This window comes from Oreochromis niloticus, linkage group LG7 (genome assembly GCF_001858045.2).
Source record: "Oreochromis niloticus isolate F11D_XX linkage group LG7, O_niloticus_UMD_NMBU, whole genome shotgun sequence".
Classification (NCBI taxonomy): Eukaryota; Metazoa; Chordata; class Actinopteri; order Cichliformes; family Cichlidae; genus Oreochromis; species Oreochromis niloticus.
The window spans coordinates 57,553,078-57,577,128 of NC_031972.2; the positions used below are offsets into that span (position 1 = coordinate 57,553,078).

Consider the following 24,051-nt stretch of genomic DNA (forward strand, 5'->3'; position numbering starts at 1 on the left):
CGCAGAGAGAAAAGACTAAGGGCTTGAATAGTTTATGAACAGTTTTATGGACTCGTGGTTGCTTTCAAAAGGGCTTTTACAGCTCTCTCTATAAGAGAGTGAACATAGATTCCTGAATGCTACTCTAACCACTGTAGGTGCTTGTAACTGTAAAGGGAATTCATTGAGCTTTTACTGCAGTGTGGATGGCGTGTATCTATATCTATAAAACAATCCCATGAACACGCAGAAATAAAAAAAAAAAAATCACGATATTGTGCTGTTTGGTTTGAGCAGTGACAAAAACAAATACAATCCCAGTTTCAAAAAAGCTGTTATGCTGCGTAAATAGTAAATGAAAACTAAATGCAGTTATTTGCAAACCTCATATAACCATATTTTATTCACAAACAAATGTTTAAACTAAGATATTTTACTTTTTAATTAAAAATATTGAAGGCAGCAAAAGCTGGGGCCACCGAAGGCTAGAAGGGAAGTCTTCCTAAAAACAAACAGCTGGTGAAACATTTTGCATCTAATTAGGTTAACTGGCAATGAGTCAGTAATGTGACTGAGTATGAACAGAACATCTTAGAGAGGCAAGTAATACGGCCCGAGCTTCAGAAAAAAACCCTGTTTCCACAAATTGTAAAACAATTTCTGAGTAATTTTCCTCAGCGTAAAATTGTGGAGACTTTTAATATCTCATCATCTACAGTACATAATATCAAAAGACTCAGAGAATCTGGGGAAATCTCTGTCCGCAAGGGGTCAAGGCCAAAAATCGGTATTAGATGCCTGTGAATTTCAGGCCCTCCGGCAGCATTGCATTAAAAACATACACGATTCTGTCATGGAAATCACTGTGTGAAGTCAGCAACACTTCCAGAAAGTTTTGTAAGTGAACACAGCTCATTGTGCCATCCACAGATGCAAGTTAAAGCCCCATCATGCAAAGAAGCCATACAGCCTAGCCTGCCTGCAGTTCAGACCTTTCACCAACTGAAAACATTTGGAGCATCAAGAAATGAAAAATACAACAAAAAGGGTTTAGGGTTGCAGAGCTAAAAGCTAAATGTCCACAATCAGGTGCACCAACACGACCTCCCACGTTGTGTTTTAGCAATGGCGTATTCTGTACATTTTAGGAGATTACAAACTAATCTCAACCAACAAACAACATTGCTGGCATGCAGAGAAAACATGCTTTGCCTGGTATGTTCTTTATCATTAATGAGCATCTCCACGGCCCCCTGTATGGGAGTACGTTTTGTGCAGCTCTCATTCTAAGCTCCTTCTGTTCCCACCCTCTCCTTCCCTCGACCTGTCAATCAGAGATCATGATTGAGCCTGGATGGCAGGCAGTGGGTCATCTGCAATGAAAGTGAGGCCTCGTTCTCTGTCCATGCCTCCCTCTTTCATGCCCCCCAAAGGTTTTCCCCATCTCGACTTCTCACTTTGCCCTCTGGAATGAACGTGTGGCCAGCGTCCACCCGAAGGACCTTCTTTAAATGCTGAATTTGGGAAGCCCCTAAGGTCCGGCTGCCTTAACCTCAGAGGGGACGGCGTGGCATCATTTAAAAATGAGCCTGATTTAGTTTTAACAGGCCTCTGCATTTGCCCTTTAAGTGGCTGATGAATAAACATGAGGAGAGTTGGGGCGGGAACTGCATGGGGGTAGCATGAAAAGAGCTCAGGTTTGTGTGTGGGTGTGTGCACATATGTGCGTGTATGTATTATAGGGGGGTATCGGGGGCAATGGGGGAGCCTTTCTTCCCAGCAGGGCTGCATCTCGTTTAATTGGAGCACTTGTGGCAACATTACCTCCTTTACTCAAACACGTTACTGATGACAAAAGAAAACAGCGCTAAGCCTGCTTTTGTCAGCAAAGAGACTGGATGAGGAGATGGATTTCTTGCTGCTACTCATGCGTGGGAATCATCCACACTCCCGCCATGAGCTGGTGCTGCTGCTGCTGCCGCTGCCGCTGCCACCTTCAGCCAGTGAAATGCCACAGACGTGTGGGCAGAAGACAGAGCATGTGTGAATCCAGCCTTCATCAGAAAATGAAGGACAGACGATGCACAAATCAATGCTATATTTAGCAATTGTAGACAGACTAGGCATCATCTAACACTTATTGGATGATCCCTTGGAACCAACCCAGACTTGTGCATTTTTTACCCATCCATGTGGAAAAAATGATACCAATATGGAATATGTATGACTTCACAGAAATTCTCCTAATGAATTCAAAATAATTAACTCCGGCATGTGTGTTCAACCCTGTCAGGGATATTGCCCTTTTGTGACATGAGGTCAAGATCATATGGCTGATCTCTAGTTTGTTTTGGTCACCAGAGTGTCCCGGGAGAGCAATAAGAGTGCGACCTTTACCCTGAGTTGCATCGCCACTTAAGAGGAGCCGTTGAAGGAGGTACATTCCCTCTCACACTTAAATTTGTATTTCAAGTGCACCGCTTCAAACAAAAATTTACATAAAAGTGGCTACATTTATTTAATTCCTAAATATATCCAAACTTAATTATTCACATACAGACAAAGCAGGCATAGGACATCGTACACTTTCTTAATAACTTTTAATTTCCAAAATTACATTACAATCAATACAATCAGTGTAGAATGTTTAAGAATACAAATATCAACTTCTGACAAAACCAATTTTCAGATCAGTAATATCAATAAACATATCTGGTAACACTTTCCTATAGCCTATTTTACCATTAGCAAATTGTCATCCAACAATCAAAAAGGTGTTAACTAATGTATTTGTTGCTAACTCTAAAAGTACTCATTAAAAGGAAAGAAAAACAACATATTAACTTTACAAAATTCCTCATGTGTGCTTAGATATTTACATTTCCATCATTCTTTGTAATGCTTGATAAAAGGGTGGTGATAACACGTTACCAAATGTATTCATTTATTTACTTTAATGTCACAGGATAACCTAGGTCTAAATCAATCAGTATCAAGTTTAATACCCGTCTCATTGTAAAAATTCTCCATGAAGATACACACACCAAAAAAAAAAAAAAAACCCCTACTCAAATGCATCTAATGGAAATATCATTTTCAGATGTAACTAATGAGACAATGAAGAAAGCTGACAGAAAGGTTTGTCTAAAAGTTTTGTACTTTTAGACAAAACTGAGATTTTGAAATACAATTCAGTCATAACATACTGACAGATATATCACTGTATGAAAAATAGCTGGTGCTGACAAGTGATCATTGATTGTATGAAATGAACATTTTTGTCCAGTGGGAGAATGAAAGGAAACAAGGCAGAGGTCCATTAAGATCGAGCCCTGGACTCCGACTCCATGGTGAAATTTGACTCGGCGCTAGAAAACAGAATTACACAAATTATAAGATCTGGCCTGAAGACATTCTGTGACGTCTGTGACGTCTGTGTCTCTGAGGTGTCATGTTATCCGCCACCTCACTTCCTGATTACACTGTATTCAACACCCTGAAAATATATTCCTCACACAATGGCAGGAGTTACATCAAGATGTGTGAATAATCCCAAAACTGTGCTGTGCTGCCATCGAGAGGAGACTGAATGCAGTACAGTCTTGAACAACAAAAGGCAATGACTGCATCATTTGTTTGGTATGAAAACAGCACAAATCCTAGACAGATAAAAGAAGAAGACACTTACATATCCTTGTTTCGCATGTGGTTGTTGTACTGCAGGACTGTTGGGATGCCCTCCTCCTCCTCCTCTGGGACCTGTTGACAATTAGAAGGCAAACATTGTGATCTCAGGAAGATAACAAGCATATGAACAACTATTGTCAGAATATCTGATTTCATGGTTTCTTATTAAATTTGGGGAAAAGTTAAAGAGTAAATTGGGTTTTTGTACCAGAAGAAGAGTGAATGACAGCAGACTATTTGCAAATGTTAACGCTGGGTTGGAGAAACAGCCTCAGAATGAGGAAAACACAACAACAAATGTTTCTACAAGTAGCATTAAACCAAGTCTGTAATTTAAAATCTCTTTGTCAATTTATATACACATTGGATCAAAAGTGTGCTTCAAAAATAGGTATGACCGTTTAATGAAATTTATTAGGATTTTTTAAATATCTTAAAAATGCCACTCAGGGATATCAATAAAGCTTTTTTCTTTTTTCTGCATCCTAAAAGTTTCTGTGTGCTGAAATAGCGACTGACTTCTGATTTTACATTGCAAATCCTTACATCCTCATAAATGTAAGGATGTTATGATTTATCTCTCACCTCCCAGTAGGTCTCATCATCAAAGCAGTCGTCATCTGCAGGATCTCCCCAGATAGGTAGCCTTAAGATAGCGCCTAATAGGAAGAGAAAAACTAAGTCATTATCATCACTGTCTGAAAAGCAGTTTTTAACATGAGTATATATTCTGTAAAACTGATTCCTTACCAACAATGATGCCTCCACCTATTCCGAAGCACAACGCCACACAGAGGCCTGCTGCCTGGTGACCGCCCTGCGTTGTGGGTACCATGTCTTTGAATTTACCCTCAAAGTCAAAGGTGTTCACCAGCCTTTATCAAAAAAACAGGGAGCTCAATGACAAGAATACAGGTACAACAACTGTTTTTTCCTCTTTAAGCCATTTATTTGAAAAGGGAAACACAGCCATAATATCTAGCTGAATGTTTCCTTTTTGTAGGCAAGGAAAAACTCACCCTTCATGGCCATAAACTTCAACAGATGCAGATGCAGCTGTAACAGCTCCCACAATGCCACCTATAACTCCTGGCATAGCGTGGAGGTTGTGGATTCCACACGTGTCCTGGATCTTCAGGCGCTTCTCCATGAATGGCTGAAAGATTTGTGTGATTTTACTACACAAGCATAGTTATAGTAATATCACTTTCTCACTTTAGTATAGTAAGAGCACTCCTGTCACCAGTTTGCATGTTTGTGGGATGTTATCACAGGGAGACGCTAAACAGATAGTTTAGTTTAGTTTAGTTTATTTATTTATTTATATAGCACTTTGAATTACAACAGTGGTGTTGACCAAAGTGCTGTAAAAACATGCAAATTACACAATAAAATAACACGCAATAAAATAGCAATATCAATTAACATCAATGCCAAATAGCTAATAACAAATAAATAAGTAAATAACTCTCGCGCAGTATTAAAAGCAGGTGAGTAGAAATGTGTTTTAAGATAGGATTTAAAAAGATTGAGGGTAGGAGCCTGTCTAATGTGAAGAAGCAAATCATTCCACAATTTAGGCACCACGACTGCAAACACACGATCACCTCTAAAAACCAGCCTTGACCTTGGTGTGGCCAAGAGCAAAAGATCACCCGATCTGAGAGCTCTAGGGGGCATATAATGCTGCAGTAGGTCTGACAGATACCGTGGGGCCTGTCCATTCAGTGCTTTATAACCAATAAGATTTTATCATTGATTCTAAAATGTACAGGGAGCCAGTGAAGCGAGGTAAGCACAGGGGAGTTATGTTCATTTCTCTTCGTTTGTGTCAAAAGACGAGCAGCGGCATTCTGGACCAGCTGGAGCCTTGCAAGACAGGCCGACTAATGCCTACATATAAAGAATTACAGTAGTCCAGTTGGGATAGGATGAAAGCATGACTTGCCCGTTCTACATTTTTAAAAGACAAAAAAGATCTCACCTTGGATGAAAGCCTCAGTTTAAAGAAAGACAGCTGTACAACTAAACTAATCTGTTTTGCAAAGGTGAACTTATTGTCAAATATAACCCCCAAATTTTTAGCATGCAATTTGATAAAAAGTTCTAAACCGTGCAAATTAAAATGTGAGGTTGTAGAGTTGCAACTTTGCAACCAAAAACAATCACGTCGGTTTTATTTTTGTTGAAATTAAGGAAATTAGAGGCCATCCAGGCCTTAACTTCACCGAGACAGTGAAATAAAGGTTCTAGTGAAGCAGAACTGTTTCTCTTTAGCTGAAGATAGATCTGAGTGTTGTCAGCATATGAGTGAAAACTAATATTAATATAATAATATTTCCTGAAAATAAGATCCAGAGGCAATATATAGATAGAGATGTAGATAGTGATAGTCCTTCTGCTTATAGAGGGATGTAAATGTTTAGGTAGGGGCCCTGTTGTAAAGTTGAAGACATTCAGATGTCCTGCTCTTAGGGAGGTGACAGCTAAGCAGAAAACAAGGTCATAATTCCCTCTGTGAGGGAGGAGATATAGCCCCCCCGTGAGATGGGCCAACATGTGAGAGTTGTGGATGTTCTTTGTTTGGAAAGGTATAAGAGTACAGGGCGGTGTCCATCCTCAGAAAACTGTTTGGTGTTTGATCTGAACGTTTTCTCCACATTGCAATGTGTTAATTAAACCACTTCAAATCGAGCTCACTGGGTGTGTTGCAGGTTATTGGTAAAATTTCCATAACAGTAGTATAACTATTTTTGGGGGGTTTTGATAGCTCGTTGTCTTCTGTATCTTGTGTCTAGTTTGACTTCCCCTGTCTTGCTTTGACTGTTTTCAGCTGTGTCTTTCTGCAAAGGTATTTTAATCCCCCTTTAGTGTGTCTGGGTGTGGAAATAACTTTATTTTTCCTTATTCCCTTGTGATGGCATTAGCACCCATCAGGCAATGTCTATGGGCAACTGACTGCACCCAGACCAAAGGGGGCTGAATAATTACACACACCCCACTTTGCAGTTATTTATTTGTAAAAAAATGTTTGGAGTCATGTATGATTTTCGTTCCACTTCTCACGTGTACACCACTTTGTATTGGTCTTTCACGTGGAATTCCAATAAAATTGATTCATGTTTGTGGCTGTAATGGGACAAAATGTGGAAAAGTTCAAGCGGGCCGAATACTTTTGCAAGCCACTGTACGTTTCCTAACTTTTCATGAACATATGTAGAAATGCCCAGGGTTAGTTGTCACATTGATTGGTTGTCTCAGTGCTTATTACTGTCACATTGGAAGGCAGATTCGGTTTGACAGCATGTCCATTTTGCACTACTCAGTTTTTTGGAAAACACTTAAAACAAAGGTATTTTGGAATTTTGATGAGTCCGAATAATTTTTGTATTGTTGTTTTTTTAATTAAAAGCAAATAAAATTTTTGTGTGTTTTGCTTTGTTTTGTGTTTTTTTAACTGGACAATTATTAACAAGCTGTAGGTAATGGCTTTGATTCGTCACTGGCAAGCTAAAGCCATGTGATAGATGGGTTAAAATGCTTATAAAGAGGTCAGTTGGGGATGGTTGTCTCACTGGTCCTGGGCTTGCTTGTGACATGTGTGACAACCAAGCCCCCAAGTATTAAAATAGTTTTTACAGCTAGACATGTAAAGACAGTGTTATTTTTTAATTTATTTAATTTTTTTTTCTTTATTGGCAGAATGTTTGTGTTAAGCCATACACCAATAGCCAGTGAAAGAGAGTATGTTTTAGATATGCTGTCTGCAAAACTGATACCCCTGGCAGTCCACGAGTATACATTAGTCATCACTGACTTGTGGGACTTTGAGTGAGGCACAGACTTACTAGATCAAAACTAACAGCCTTAAAATAGAGATCCCAGTAAATTTACCTACCTAGATGGTCGAGCATGCATCATGACTTAAAATGGAGATCAGTTTGGAGTGAGTTTGATAATGATGAAGTTCATTGTTGCTCTACCACTGATCTACACTGACTTGCTCACTATTGTTCAGGTTACCTGTCGGAAAATCTCACATAAAATGACTATTTGTCTGTAAAAAGATAAAAAAAAGAACCTCTGAACTTTTAAAATCATATCAGTAATACATCAGTTCAAAATACAGTCATGGAATATGGAATCTGTTCTCTGTTATTATTGTTGCTTTAGCAAAAGCTACATTACTAAAGCACCACAACTTCCTTAATTTTATTGCTCATATGTAGAATAAATTGTAAAATGTATCACTTCTTCAAATTCATGCTTTAAATACAAGAGGCATTGGGTGCTGTTTATTTATAGAAATACTGATGTCTCTGTACATTGGGGTACATCTGGGGTCACAAAGTGTCAGAGTATTGTTGATGATTAATTAATTTTTGTTATAATTAATTGCATTAACATTAAAACTATTTTGAGCCAGCATCCTAAGCTTCGCTTTAGTGATGAAAGGGTTGTTGAACAAGATTATAATGATCAGAAATTCATGCAAGGGTCAACAGTCTCAACTACAATCCCGGTCTACCCTCGTTATTAGTCGCACACATGGGAAATTTGGGGTCATGGCAGAAAGTACAAGTTAAGAGCAAAACTTAAGAAAAACACAATAGAATAGGATAAAGTAAAATAGAATTACATACTATACAAAATAGAATAAAATGCTTTGTTATAGTAGGAATAAATGCACTTGGTACTATTGCACATCAGGGAGTCAGGGATAAAGTTACAATTGTGTATGCGATGTGTGTGTGTGTGTGTGTGTGTGTGTGTGTGTGTGTGTGTGTGTGTGTGTGTGTGTGTGTGTGTGAATGTATGCATGTGTGTGGTCATCTGCAGAGACCATGTTGTAAAGTCTGACAGCAGCTGGAAGGAAAGCATTAAAAGAAAATAAATATCATACCGTGAGAAAGATATATCCAAGTGTGGAGATGACGCCACAGCAGAAACCTACAATAAGACAGCCATAGGGCATCAGCATGAACTCAGCTGCTGTTCCAGCTGCAACGCCTCCAGCAAGTGTGGAGTTCTGGATGTGAACCTGAGAAACGGGTACAGAAAAATGTGTATCCTGGGTAAATAATCATCTGAAGGGTGCACTTATTGAAAAATGTGTTCGCAGGATTGTTAAACTCTTTATAGATTCTTGTTTTGGTTTGTATGCATCTCCGTTGTCATAATCATGTTCATGTGCATAATAGGTTATATCTAATAAGTGTTTGTAACTTGTTACCATGTCTAGTTTCCCATGCTTCTGGAAGAGGCTCGAGATGGCCACAGTGGTGAGGACAGTTGAGGCCAAACAAAGGTAAGTGTTGATGGCGGCTCTGTGCTGCCCATCCCCGTGATCACAGATAGCTGAGTTGAAGCTGGGCCAGAACATCCACAGGAACAGGGTGCCTGTGACAAAGTGATATAAGTCACGAGTAACAGGGAGTTTTGTGAGATTAAATAGCTAAAAACTCTTATAAATCAAAAGCAATACTAAACATGACCATGTGCAGTTGTGGGTAGTAAACGAAGCTTACCAATCATTGCAAAGACATCTGAGTGGTAGACAGAGCCCTGCAGACGACTGCTCTGGTGCAAGTTAGGACGATAGAGCATCCATGATATGGAGAGACCATAATAGGCTCCAAATGTGTGAATTACCATGGAGCCTCCAGCATCTCTGGCCTTCAGGAATAAAAGAATAGCATTAGGCAAAAACTATATTTCCTATTCTGCAGTCTGCTATGAGAAGCAGATTCTGAGCTGTTTGTAGCACAGTTGTGATGAACCTCTGCAATATCTTGACAGTGTCGTACTACGGGATCACAGGAATACTACCAAGCTGTCACGTAGCAATGTAATTAGAAAACATAAGCAAAGAAAGCACTGTATGGACGGAGATATTTGTGATGTCCACGGCATCACAAATTTGTGTGGGGGGGGGGCATCACAAAATTTTGCATTTGTGATGCCCCCCCCCCCCCCCCCCCAAGCGTGTGTGGGTGTGGGGGGGTGGGGGGTGGGGGGGGAGTCAGCTGCAAAGCTGACTGTGGTGGAGAAATGCTGGTGCTGAACCGAGAGCAAACATTGTTGGTGCATTTCAATAGAGTGACAGTGAAAAAGTCACCTAAACATCGTGCGGAGGTCTGGATCGTTCACAGACAGGAACTAAATGAGCTCCTGTTTTTACAACTGGAAATTATATGTATTGTCTGATTAGATAGCATTTTCATTATATATTTTTGGTGAAGTATAATCTGATTGTTAAAACTTACATGTATAAGACTTAGGATGATAAATTCCTCCACAGCAAACAGTGTAATCCCAAACAAAGTCAGAACCATTAGCTGGACTGGACTGACTTTTCCCAGCAATGCTCCATAGGCAATTAAGCAGCCGGCCACGCAGAAATCAGCATTTATCAGGCTGAGGAAGGCAATACAGCCAAAATGTAAAGGACAAGCAAGGAAATAAAAGAGCATTACTTCTCTGCACTGGCCTTGTGCAAGATCATCATATTTTTTTGGCTAAGAGTGCACTTATTCCAAAATGGATGAACTAAAACAATGCTGTATTTTATACACTTAACATAGATTCACATGGGTGGCAAATAAAAAGAAAACACGGCTTAATGTGTTTCAGTAGAAACTGTGCTGCCAGGACAGGGTCAAGGTTTTGAATTACCCTTATGTGGATCACTTTCTCTATCTCTATTTCACACACAAACACAGTTATCATATTTTTGGCAGCACGTCAGAAGTAGCATAATTTCCCATTACCCCCTATTCCAGTCTACCTTCCAACCACAAACACAAACTCTTGGGTGGCTGAAAAACATCTTTGTGGCAATTTGTCAGACTGGTTTCTCCACCTACACTTTTTTTCTTCTGGATACAGGTGGAAACATATTCCCATAGGAGAGACCGTATTTCTCGGTATTTGAATCAAAAGACAAGAACTCATAACATGAATCACATTATTTCATAACATGACCTGTTTTATAATATCTGTAAGTCATACATTTCAGATTTTTTTTTTGTGTGAAGTGATTTCTTTAAATCATGAGCAATAAAATTGAACTATTACTTTTCAATTCCAATTTTGATCTTCCCATCAGTGTAGTCCAGTGAGTGGAACCAGCCCTGCATCAGCAGTGCCCACTGAATACCAAAGGCAGCGATGAGGAAGTTGAAACCTACTCCTCCGAAGCTGTATCGCTTAAGAAACGTCATGAGGAAACCGAATCCAACAAATATCATCACATGGACATCCTGGAAACCTAACAGAAAAATGTGATTAGAAGAGCAGAACAGAATAGAAGTAGAAAAGAGGAAAGGAATGGTAGTAGGGATAGCTTGGTGGCTTAGTGGTTATAACTTTTTTGCTTTCAAACTCATGTTGTGGATAGTCACTTACAGTCTGTCAACACACAACTAGAGTATACGAAGTAAATGTCTGAAGGATTGATGCAAAAATTGTGGAAAGAGCGGAAAATCTAAAAGAGGGCTCACGTAGACAAAACTAGAAAAAAATGAATAAAAAAGAAAAGAAAAACCTGGCTTTAAACAATTTAGGGATGATTTGCATGGCAAATGAGCGTTTTTAATACAAAAGTGAAATATATAAATCAAAGCTTTATTTATTCAAATAATTAAACAATATGTAAAACGTGCTTGATATTATCTAAATGTATCCCAATGCAGTAAACTTCATTTGACCAGATTCAATTAAATTTAACATTTACATTGTGCTTATGTAACAAAATTACATGGAAACTTTACATGTAATCCAGTTACTTCAAGTCAGCCTTCCGTGCACCATGTTTGATTATATTTTATGTCTTAGTAAGCATGTGTTATGGATCCATTCATTTTCTTCAGCTCGTCCATTCAGGGCTGTGATTGGGATAGAACCTATCCCAGCTGTGACAGGGAGAGAGATGCTGCCAGTCTAACACAGAGAGACAGAAAACCATTCACACTCACATTCGCACATAAGGCCAATTTAGAATCACCAGTTAAACTAACACGCATGTATTTGAACTGTGGGAAGCCAAAATACCAAGAGGGAATGCATGCAGACACAGGAAGCATATGCAAACCCCCTACTCCAGCAGGCCAGTGGATTCAAACCCACAACCTTCTTGCAATGGGGTGATTCTGCCCCAGGTATGTACAATTTAAAGTACATGTTCTCTCTGAATAACTGAGCTTTAAATGTGACTATATATCATATAAAATTGTATGCAGAGATATTTTTGATTTCAAAAATGCTAATCACACCCATCGTTGTCCTTTTTTCTTTTTTAATCTGATACTAATTAACCTGGGATCTTTTATAGGTTACATTGTGTATTCTTGAATTTAGAGGAAAAACTGTCGTCTGCAGGGCTCTGTCTACCACGCAGTTTACTTTTACAATGCGTCATCAGTAGTCATGATGGCTTATTAAATAACAGGGGGTAAAACGTGAAGATGACTCAAGGACTCTGTGTGTATTTACTGTTGCAGATTAGATGATGACATGTTTTGATGATGCAGAGTTCCATCTAGTTACTTATGCAGGTGCTAACCCCTAGGGTTTGCAGGAAATGTCTCTAAAAGTAACACGGGCAGACCAGAAAAAAGTTGACAGTGATGATTTGGCAGTTTTCATGAATCTGAAGGGTCTGTAGTATAAGTATGGACAACACCTGCTCAAAATCATTGTAATTATTTAAAGTAGATCTAGCAACAGTTGGGTTTCTTTTTTTTTTAATTAGGCTATTTATATATCTATCTAACTGAAGTTAGTTATATTTAATATATTGTCAGGAATTACATACCTCCATTAAATTAAGCCAAAACAATTTGTCAGGTCTTAGAAGTTCAATCAAGATTAAAAATATAAAAATATAGAGACTATATTTACAGCTACACACTTGAAGAACTTTAGGTTCTTTAATCATGAGAAAGCCAGTACCTGACAGGACTAGCAAATAGGATACATAGATACCAACATGCACAGCAGCATTACTTACAGCATGACCCTGCAACTGTCTGACACGTTGTGGGGGGCAATAGGTGCCACTGCACTGTGAAACAATAAGCTGCAAATGTTTTAGCACAAGTTCTTTTTTTCGGTCTTCGAACTAACAAAGCCAGCAACGCCTGGGATGTTCCAAACTGCCTGCAGTTAAAACTGATGAATTTAAAACCGGGTATTTTCAGTCTCCAATTCTAACCTGTGTCAGGAAAAGAATTTCTCACCTGACATCCAACACCACATCTCAGATGGCTTAGCCTCAACGACAGCCTGACATTGTGGGCTGTGTTGTAGAGTTTCCACAACCATACATCCAATATATCCACCCATGTTACATGATCTTTAAAATCTCATAATCTAAACAAAATATATTATCAAAATTAGACACACCTCAGTCAGAAAAGTTGCAAGTATGGACTTTCAGCTTTTTTTTTTTAACAGGAGGAGGCCTTAGAGGAGTCAAATCCTTGGGGAAAATTCACCTAGGAGTCAGATCTTTGTCAGCAATGTGAAGGTAATTTGTAAGGTTAGCACAATCTGAGGTCTATCATGAAACTGGTAAGTCAACCAGAAGCTTTTTACAGCACTGGAAATTATTTGCTAGCAGAGATAAAATTATAGAACAAATATCTAATTGTACATAGAAATGGATACATTACAGAGTTTACTGGAGAAGAAAAATAGAAATAAAGAAATTACTTACTTGGATATCTGAAGTAGAAGTCATTCTCAATGTCAGTTAAATTTAAATGTTTTCTGTGCTCTACCCAGTGTGCATCCGACTCGTGATCATAACGAATGAAAACCCCAAACAAGATGATCATGGCAGTCTGCCACACAACGCAAACGGCTGGAAGACTCAGACGAACATTGGTGTCCTTTTCACGATCACACATTTCCCTAAAGCTCTGACAAGCTCCCATTGCTTTTAATTACTTAAAATGGATTTTGCAAAAATAAAAAATAATAATAATAAAAAAATATATATGTATATATTTTTTTGTTATATTTTTTTTAATCTCAATGCCTTAATATCTGAATTCTTAATTATTCTGCTGTGCTGCCCTCTGCAAAAGTGACAGACACTTTAAAGGTCTCAGCATTTTAGATTCAAGATGGGACTCTGAGGACACACCCACAGACTCTCCCTACAAATTGCAAGTCACATGTGCTAGACTCTTTTCTGGTGAAGACACATGTTTCAGTGATATCTAGATTTTGAAATTTGATTTTAGCATATTTTCAGTTTTCACTGAAATTTTAATCAAACCAAATCAATCTTTAGTCACATCCTAAACAATCTGCAAAGACATTGTTCCCTAAATTACGTTGGTTAAGCTTTAGACTTGCTTAGTATGTAATATAACAGCGAAATTAACTAATTCCTTAGGACAAAAAGCCAATTTGTGGAAAACAAATGAAGCGTTTCAATAATAATAGAAGCTTGTACAGAACCTGCAGTTTATGTTTTCTTATTTCTAGAAAGCTACAGGGGACATTCTTCTCTCCTTGCTCAGGGCTGTTTCGATGAACTGTAAATAATGTCTGTCTATGCCTCATTAGAAAGACACATGACAGGTTTGATTCAAACAGCCATCATTGGGTTCAAGGTTAAAACAAGTGTCCAGTTTTTTGTGCATTTTTCTGGTTCATACAAGCAAATTATAAAGAACAATATCAATTTCACCTCCACATTAAAACATTTTATTGCACTTAGTGCTCAGAAACCATGAAAGCTGGGTAAAATAAAGAATCAGTGAACTGGAACAAATAATTTGGATTAAATATCCAAAACTTCAGGTATTTTCAAAGTAATATTAAAATGCCTTTATTTTTACAGCAAGGTTATGTGCACTATATCCTTTCCAGTTGTCTTCCACATATGGAATTCCTATAGTGTTGCTATAACCTAACAATAGCTTAATATTGGGATAAACGTCATTTAAAGCTTGTAGTTCTGTCTCTGATCCAGACCAAATCAAACAAATATCTTTAATTAATCCCCATCAAATAATATGTGTGAAAAACGTGTTCTCCTGATTAAACACAAAGTTCCCATTTATCCAGGTATAGACCAGCAAAAGAAGGACTATAGGAACCCCCCCCCCCCCTCCCTTACTCTGTTTGAATACTTTGTCCTGGAAAATAAAAATGAAGTAAGGAGAGAATATTCAGGCCTTTACATGCATCTATATTTAAGAAATCAATGGACAGAAACACTATACATGCAGCAGTTTTCATCCAACATGGCTTAAAGAAAATCTCCCTTTTGGTCACGTCCAATGAGTCAACAGAATCTAGGACCAAAAAAGGAGTTTAAGATCAAATTTAAAGACATGGTGTTATGTTACCAGGAAGGCCGATACAAAGACACCACCCTACAGAAAACGTTTACTAGAGCCAAAGACAGGCAAAACTTGTAAATGGTAAATGGCCTGTATTTATATAGCGCTTTAACAGTCCCTAAGGACCCCAAAGCGCTTTACATATCCAGTCATCCACCCATTCACACACACATTCACACACTGGTGATGGCAAGCTACATTGTAGCCACAGCCACCCTGGGGCGCACTGACAGAGGCGAGGCTGCCGAACACTGGCGCCACCGGGCCCTCTGACCCCACCGGGCCCTCTGACCACCACCAGTAGGCAACGGGTGAAGTGTCTTGCCCAAGGACACAACGACCGAGACTGTCCAAGCCAGGGCTCGAACCGGCAACCTTCCGATTACAAGGCGAACTCCCAACTCTTGAGCCACGATTGCCCTTGTCACAAAGAAATGTCCCGAACAAGTTTTTTCTTTGTTATGTGTTGAATCCAGGAAGTACTCCTTCTCAAAAACAATTCTCTTCAACCCAGTTGCACAGTATGGGTCAATAGATGATTTCAGTGCATGATCAAATTGAGACTGAAAGGTTTTGACCAAACTACGTGATTCACTGCATATGAAAATGTTGCAATGTGTGTGGATCATGCACACACACACACACATATATATACATATAAAATTTAGTTCCTTTCTCACCTAAAGATGAGAAGTGTAAAAACCATAAGGTAGTATTGTAATAGCTCAGCAGAAAAAGGGATTCTTCTGTGTGAATGTCTTTGATCATACTGTCTGCTGTTAGCCTTTCTTGAATGTTTTGTCTTGAATGTAGAGTACCTCAAAATAAACTTTCACTTCCACACTTAGGTGGGGAAATGACTTTATGTATACACATGGATGATGATCCAAGCCTACCCGGAAAGTCAAATACACAACCTTGACAAAACATACATACACAGGTCATAAAATGTCACATGGATGTTGCTTCCTGACGAAACAGTGTTGACTGAAAACCTGGCAGCTGCAAGAAATATAATAAACAGAAAAAGGGAACATATAGTCTAAATGTTCCACAGTTCAAGTGCAATATACTCTTAATTAAGTCATTTTCTAAAGTAATAGCCAATAATGAATTTACACCCTCTTTATCATATTTAATAAGCAAATTTCTAAACCTAGCTCATCACCTGATCAATACTTTCTTGACAAGGTTGTTGTATGTACTTAATTATGGTCGCTAGTGGATTATTTGTGTAGGCTGTGGTTGGGTTTGTGAGGGAATACTTACCTTTTATTTGTGATAAAGTTGCAGTACAAAAACAGAAATAACAAAAAAAAAAACCAAAAAAACAAAAACCAAGTATTTATTATGGTCTTTACTGCATTTGAACCCCCAAATCTAGTTAAGTTGACAATTAAGAGCCAGTCAGTACTCTTATTTCTGTATTTAAATTAAGACTGTGGTGTCTAAACACAGAAAAATGCTTTACAGCCAGCTTTAAAAAAGCATAACCAAACTTGAAAACTTCCCATTTAGAGTATGCATTTTAACCACAGTCCTAAGGACAGCAAAAAGTCATCTTAAACATAATTTTAAATAATTCCACTTTATCAAACGGTTCTGTTAAAACATAAAGAGTTTAACTAAATAAATATTAAAACTGTCGAACCATTTTGAACCATTATAGAGAAAAAGAGCAAACTGGCAGCCAAGCATACAAAATAATGTGCTGCTGAGTGATCCCCAGTGAGGAGCCTCATTACAACAGGTGAGCAGATAGCTCCTCTCGTTACTGCTGCTACCTTGGTGATGTCGTTCTAGCAAATGATTTGCTCTTCAGAGATGATGTCTAGCATTGATGTTTATCTGAGAACCACTGTCAGGCTTTCTGAAGTGAGTTTTTGAACTTTATAATGTCCAATGTAGTGTTGTTATTTGACAATAGCTGTGAACTAACTTTGGGATGTTGTGCAGTTTTATTTATGGTGGAGCCAGGATAACTGTCAGGTTACAGTCCTCATGGAATCTTACCAATAACTTTACCTAAATGGAAACTTTCATTCTGGTTTCCAAAACCTGAACTTCATAGCCAGAGTATGGCAGACACATGAAAACATAGGCCTTTTTAAAAGTATTGAAAAAAACATAGTTTTTGATTTCACTAAGATGTCTTTTCATGTCTTTTTTATTTCGCTCGATGATTGTTGGATTGGACAGAGTAAAAAAGGTTAAAAATAATATTTAAAATGCCTTTCTCCACCTTTCCACTTCTTGTTCATTCATGGTTATATCCTGTCTGCTTGCCCTGCAGATGAGGAGACACTGTACCACTGATGACTGGGATCAACAGTCTCCTCCTTCAATGCTAAAATCATAATATAGCTCTGTACAGACGATTTGTCACATCCTGAGGCATCCTATAAGAACGCAAAAGGTAACCTTTCATCCGGATTGTGGATGAAATCCAGTACAATGACGCTCCTGGCGGAAACACCCGTTCCAGCCTTGTATTCCAGCCCTAACCCTAAACCACAACTTTAATCATGTTAGATAATGTTTTCCAAAGTGATTAAAGTAAAATAAATGTACATGTGTAGATTGAGTCCAAACGGTTCTCATGTTTCCTCCTCTTTCCGAATGCATAACATAGGAATGCGTTGGGTGAATGAAAGCATAACATCCTGACAATTTGTCACATAGCGTAATATGTTACTCTTTGAGTGTGTTGGGATAACAGCTGTGGAAAGTACCCAGTATCCAAAACACAAGGACAAAATATAATAACTTCTAACAAAATACATCCTTCAAGCTGCTGGCTTTTACATAAGGCACGGTCATATTTTCACTACAAATAGACAAGAATATAGTATGTCAAGAATATTATGTCCAAATCTCAAAATGCCCCTATGCCTGATTTCCACAGAACTTACAGCCCTTAATTCTCAGTAATCTGCTCCTCTCTATTGAATCAATGCAAAACCTTTTGTACCCAATGACACTTATTGTTATTATATACTTTGCTTGGAAAAATGTATCCTACCACCATGCTCCTTATGTTACTTTGTGCAATACACCCTTTTTACACCAAACACCTCACATGTGACAAATATCATTCACAATGGCTCTGTTCCACCACACCCGAGCTTCTCCTGACTCGAAAAAACGTGGCTAGGAACTGCAATTCATGAACAGACGGACACAAAACTCCATTCTTTTTATACATTCATTTTATTTGATAGCAGTTTTGCTAAAACACATTCATTAACCAATTAAAGCACATTTTATCTTGTAAATATCATAAATCTCAACATGTGTACAGGGAAGATTCTGACACACATTCAGTACGGTAGTGCAGTTTTTACAATTAAATTCAAAATCCAGTAACCAGATTCATCCATTTATACCATCAAAAGTCTAAGATCCTTCCAGCCCAGCTGTGAGTTGATGAAAATGACCACACATTATGAACACAATAAATGTTCAGTAAGCTGCTGTTCCAGCTGGTGAAACTCATCTTCAGGCAAAAGATAGCTCTGGATTACATCAACAACATCTTCCTCTGTCATGCGCTCAAAGTCCTTTTTGTTCTTAAAGGGTAAATGTCCAGCCAGTTCACATAGAGCAACATTAAAGGCATCCTCCTCTTTGGCACCGAAGCAGGATATTCTGGGCCACACAGCAATGCGAACACCTTTTCTTGAACAGAGATCCTTTTCACCTTGCGTTTGAACACATGGCGGGCTTCCTCTAGTCAAGAAGAGGTTGTGAGCAATATTATCATTCACAAGAAAATCTGTGACTTCACAGATAGTTTGGGCCACTTTCTCCACCTCCTCTGATTCTGCATAAAACAAAAAGCCTGCCGGAAAGTCCAAAATTCGATAAAATCCCTTTTCAGGACATAAAGGTTTAACTGGCTTAGACTCTATCTTGAGGGGATGGTCTAGGTAATATCCATGGAGGTGTAAATGGTTGACAGATGCAAATGCTCCCAGACTGTTGAACCCCACACGGAAACTGGGATCAGAGCTCAGAAGCACAGCTTCAATGCCGACATGGATTGCAAACTTTGTCAGGATCTGTGGGAGACAGTGAGCAGGATCTGGGACAAAGAGACAATGTCCAAACTCTAGAGGGCTAACATTGACCAACACAACCATCTTCTGGGGTTGAGGACACTCTGCATTGTTAGTCAAAGGTGTACATCCTTTTTTGTCCTTTATCATCTCAAATATGATTTCATCATGTTTAATTTTGTTAAAGTTAAACTGCTTGGCACTGAACTCCTGCTTAATGCTCAGGATCTCCTGAGGCTTTCTCCTCTGTATTCCTCGTTGGATATTCAGCTGAGCCACGTAGCCATGGGAACCCAGCAGGACCCGTGTTTTTAAATCCCCCAGATGGTAGCGAAATATGCCCCGCGCCATCCTGTCTGCCCAGCCGCCTTGGATGGCGGTGTCAAACTTTGTTGATGCAGAGCTTTTTGCGGAATTGTTTCCACTGATCCGATACACATCAGTGACGAAGTGCTGATGGCTATACACAAACTGGATAGACATGTTGGAATCTGTTGATGAGTGAAACAAGAGGAATTACATTTGATAACAGAGTCACTGAGGTCGGTCATTTAGGTCGGGCAGACACGTCTACATGTTTAGTTTACGTCATATCAATAACTTGGCAAATAACGTTTGTTTCACCGGCAATGCCATCAAAAAACCTATAGAAATACCTATAGTTACACAAGAAAACTAGAAAAAACCATTAACATCTGGACGCTGAAACAAGTGATTGTATAACTTTCAAAAAATTCAGTTCCCAGAAGCTTAATTAAGTAATTTTCATGCGGAAAGTTTGAACAAAGTTCCAGCTTTATTATCAGAGAGTGCACTGTTATCAAACTATGTTGATACCAATAAGTGTCTGAGGCAGTATAGCCTGCTATTCACCTCACAGAGCACTTTTACTTCATGCAATGGACGGTTTTCAATGATTCATGCATGATTGAATTGAATTTTACAGTGACCTTACCTCTTCACAGTTGACACCGTGTCAAATCATAAACCGACAGCAGCTATAACGCCTGTTAACGACACGGTTAATTCTTTTCCCCATTCAATCGAAAGGTTTATATACGTTTATATCTTCAATCAGATGTCTACAACCGGTTAGCTTGGCAAGCTAGCTTCGTGCTCTTCTTCGCTGGTGTGTTTTAGTGTATTTCCGGCTCCTTGTTTCAGAATAAAAGATTCTGTGACGCTAATAAATCTAAAGCGCACATTTCAAATTAGTTTTGTTACTTTAGTATATTAGTTTAGTATATTAATATCGTATTAAAATAATATAGTATTAACATTTTTATGCTAGTACCACTGTAATGTATTTTTAGACTACTGACAAAGTGATTTTTGCATTACTGAAAAGAAATAGCTGTGGATTTTATGCTCAAATGGAAAACACACTAAAAAAATGCATGAAGTTTAACGTAAAACAAACCCTTTTCTCAAGATGTCTCTTGTTCATTTAAAGGAACAGTAAATATAGGCTATTCAATTTAAAAAAAAAAAAAAAAAAAAAAAGAACAACAAAAATAGATGTCTTCAGCTATCAAAGGTGCAATTTTTTATATTCTCCATTCGGCCAGGGTACTAACACTTAGAGACAGACAACCATTCACACTCATGTTCAGATCAGAGGGCAATTATCAACTAACCTTACCTGTGGCGTGTCCAGCGGGGTGGCCTGGGGGGCACAGGCCACCCCCCAACCAGACTGGCCACCCCAGGTGCCACCCCGAAGCCAAAACAATAAAAGCCAATGAAATATCAAATGTACGATTATGTTTTCACAGTGAAGCTCAGATATCCGAGTGTAAGTGAATGCAGCGTCGGCTTCTGCGCTATGAGCATCATGTTAGCAAAGGTAGGAGAGCCAAGCACGAAAGACAGCACCACAGAAAACAGTTTTTCGGCGAAAGATTAACAGTTTAACATAGCTGGAGGCCATCGAGCATGGCGGAGCTTCCACAGCGGCTAGCAGGTGGTTGAGGGAAGGGGAGGCAGGAGGAGAGACCCGAGGCAGCCGCCAGTCCGAGTGTCAGGTGAACTGGACTTCAGGTAAGAAGTTATGACCTGCAGTCTATCTGGGTCAGATATAAACTAAGTTTAGGTGGAGTTTATTTTCGTTGTGCTGACTTTTTACAGTCAGTTACAATAACTCATACTGCGTACTAGCTAGCATGACGGAGTTTCTGTACAGCTGGGTGGGTGCTGTGATGTTACTGATGGTGAACTTTATTTTATTCATAAGGTTAGTTAGTAGAGTTGCCAACAGCTCCTTAAAAAATGGAATGGTCCCTCATTCAGAGAAAATATTACAGGTTTTGTATTGAGCTGAGAAGAGACACAGTTTGTCCCGGACTTAAGCTAGAATGAAAAAAAGACACAAAGCTGGAGTTATTCTGCGTCTTTGCTGCACAGCTGCCTCTTCTCCTCTCATTCTCCCCCCTCCCTCTCCTGTTGCTATTTCAATCATGAAACTGATCAATGATCAGCTGATCGGCTTTTCTCTTGTTTGTTTATCTCCCACTTTGCGCCAGAAAGAGGAAACCAGCAGATGTCGCACTAAACAACAGCAGCACGTTTAAGCTTGATCAGCTGTTGTTAGAATTTATTTAATATTACTTTCTAGTATCAGCTGATGTTTGCTGGAGCCACAGCTGTAAAGCTGCTGGTCATGATATCGGTTTGGATATGTGGTGAGAGGGAAACATGCAGATGAAACCAGGAGATGTCCTTACTAAATCATCAGAGCTGAACAGGTGATGGATAAACAGGTTTACCTTTTAGGTGACATGGATGAGTTGAAGGGAAGTTATGAACTGTTTCTGAGAGACAAATAACACCAGGATCCTTTTCTACGTAGCTGACAGCTGGTAACTGTGCAGGGGTGGGTCTAGCAAAGCTATGCCAGGGGGCCAGGTAGAGCATTAACAGGGAAAGGGGGGCACAAAGAAATACTTTTCTTTCTTATTCTCATTTAAAATATCTCGCTTTTATTAAATAATTATCTGAATCTTGCGAACAAAGTTTTTATCTGACATAAAATTGATAGAAATCATACATATACCAACAAGACAGTGTACATCACTGTCACAACAGCGTTTGTTTTCATTCAAAGGCTTCATGGCTTTAATACCTGGTGGGCCGGTCTCTGGTCAAAATGCCCAATTTTTTGTCCCAGTCCAGCCCTGCAGGTTAATACTGGCAGTGTCACCATGCCAGCTGACTGTATTTCATCATCAGCCAGTGTTGTTCTTTATACATCAATATTACCGAAGTTTATCATAAGGCAGCATAGAAAGTATTTACTTGCTTTCAGGTTTCATTCAGTTGTTAGTCTTTTCATTTGTTTCCCCACTTTTTTCCTGTTTCAAACTCAAACACCAGTTTGTGAAAAGATTATCTTCTTTTTTTAATAGGCAGATAAAGTTTTGCATTGGCATTGGCTAATTTGCCAATTGTATGTTAAAAATGTTCGTATTTTAATATTTAAAAATGTTTTTGCCCAAAACATACGTGCCCTATATGTCAGTAAAAATACTATGCAAATATTGCTGCACTGTAGTGGTTAAAACCTCATTCTAATAAGAGTCAAAAGCAAATTCAGTTATTAGGTTTACAGGGTTATTGAATTATGGTTAACTGTTGGTAGAATTTTTTTTAACATTATCTGCCAATTACATCTGCCACCCTTCTCCAAATCTGTGCCCCTACCTGGCCCCCCCAACAAAAATTTTCTAGACACGCCACTGAACCTTACCCCATTAACTGCATGTCTTTGGACTGGCAGATCACTGTGCAATGATCTGCCCTTGCACGTGAGGCAGGCCTCTTCTCTTTCTGAGTTTACAACTGTTCTTAAAACATATTTATTTGCTAAAGCCTTTGGCACTCTTTTAAGGGGTTGACTCAATTTGACTTTTTTTTAAACACGTTTGATGTTATATTTTTGTTTGTGCTATTTGTATATGGCCCACCCTCTTGAATACAGTGGTCAAGATGGACATCACAATTCTGCCTAATCAAATTTTATGTATGTGGTTAGAGACCAGCCACATATAAGGTTAACCCATTCATCTGCCTCCTCCTCCACCACTCCTATGCCTCCTTCCACATTTCCACCTCAACCAGTTCCTTCTCATCTCCAGCTTCATCTCCGAAACTGAAGTCATCCCTCTAATACATGAAAACATGCTTGTTTAGTCCTAATATTGTCTCAATTTCTTATTGTCACCAGATCATACATACGACTGTCCCATCTCTGGACAGCTAACAATGACCCAGCTAAAAAACCAGCTGGTTATGACCCAACATTATGCCAGATAATTTTAGGCTCAGGTGTCCTAAAAATAATTCTTTCCCTCTATTAAACAGTTTGATTACATTTTCACATCATACAAGAGTTTATTTACTATGTGTTTGAGTCCAAAAATGTTAGATCCACTTCAAAGAAAGTTTCAATATTGCCAGTTGACAGCAGCTATCAACAGCAAAAAAGGAAGTTCAGGATATTCTAAGCAACTCACCTCAGCAATGCTGTCATGAGGCAGAAGTGAGCTTCACTGACTCATCAGCTCACATCAGCTTTCAGTTTTACAGCCTCCTCCAGAGTAAATAGATATGGACATATATTTACAGCTAAGGTAAACAGTGGACTGGCAGCCTACACTCACTACAGCAGCCACCATAGCTAGGATTATGAACTTAAATTGGGATGATTAAGAAAACAGAACTCAGTTGATTGCAATCTACTGACATCTAGTGGTGATATTCTACACACTACACCTTTAATACATCCATCCATTTGCTTCCGCTTATCCTTTCCAGGGTCGCGGGGGGCGCTGGAGCCTATCCCAGCTGTCATAGGGCGAAAGGCGGGGTACCCCCTGGACAGGTCGCCAGTCTGTCGCAGGGCCAACACACAGGGACAGACAACCATTCACACTCACATTCACACCTAGTGACAATTTGGATTATCCAAT

The 24,051-nt window shown here is 38.9% G+C and overlaps 2 protein-coding genes across 2 annotated transcripts; both read right to left on the reverse strand.

The window, feature by feature from the left end:
• Positions 1-2,562: 2,562 nt before the first annotated feature.
• Positions 2,563-13,889, reverse strand: rhcgb (Rh family, C glycoprotein b). Its single transcript, XM_003440579.4, has 11 exons — positions 13,385-13,889; positions 10,744-10,936; positions 9,933-10,083; positions 9,195-9,342; positions 8,900-9,066; positions 8,570-8,707; positions 4,686-4,822; positions 4,417-4,541; positions 4,252-4,325; positions 3,668-3,738; positions 2,563-3,347 (listed from the first exon to the last, which is right to left on the reverse strand). Exons 1-11 carry the CDS (start codon positions 13,602-13,604, stop codon positions 3,299-3,301), a joined length of 1,473 nt encoding a protein of 490 aa, XP_003440627.1. The 5' UTR covers positions 13,605-13,889; the 3' UTR covers positions 2,563-3,298.
• A 4,328-nt stretch (positions 13,890-18,217) lies between these two features.
• On the reverse strand, positions 18,218-23,935 carry gdpgp1 (GDP-D-glucose phosphorylase 1). Its single transcript, XM_003440508.5, has 3 exons — positions 22,830-23,935; positions 20,040-20,726; positions 18,218-19,575 (listed from the first exon to the last, which is right to left on the reverse strand). The coding sequence occupies exon 3, from the start codon at positions 19,565-19,567 to the stop codon at positions 18,470-18,472; it is 1,098 nt and encodes a 365-aa protein (XP_003440556.1). The 5' UTR covers positions 19,568-19,575; positions 20,040-20,726; positions 22,830-23,935; the 3' UTR covers positions 18,218-18,469.
• Between the last annotated feature and the right edge of the window lie 116 nt (positions 23,936-24,051).

Bases quoted from the DNA above. Each gene is read 5' to 3' on its own strand.
- rhcgb (XM_003440579.4), bottom strand. From the start codon at position 13,604: ATGGGAGCTTGTCAGAGCTTTAGGGAAATGTGTGATCGTGAAAAGGAC. The intron at 10,084-10,743 runs GTAATAGTTCAA...TGCCTTCCTCAG, and splicing joins ATCAAAATTGGAATTGAAAA to CCTGATAAATGCTGATTTCT. The intron at 9,067-9,194 runs GTAAGCTTCGTT...ACTTTGTCACAG, and splicing joins AGATGTCTTTGCAATGATTG to GCACCCTGTTCCTGTGGATG.
- gdpgp1 (XM_003440508.5), bottom strand. From the start codon at position 19,567: ATGTCTATCCAGTTTGTGTATAGCCATCAGCACTTCGTCACTGATGTG.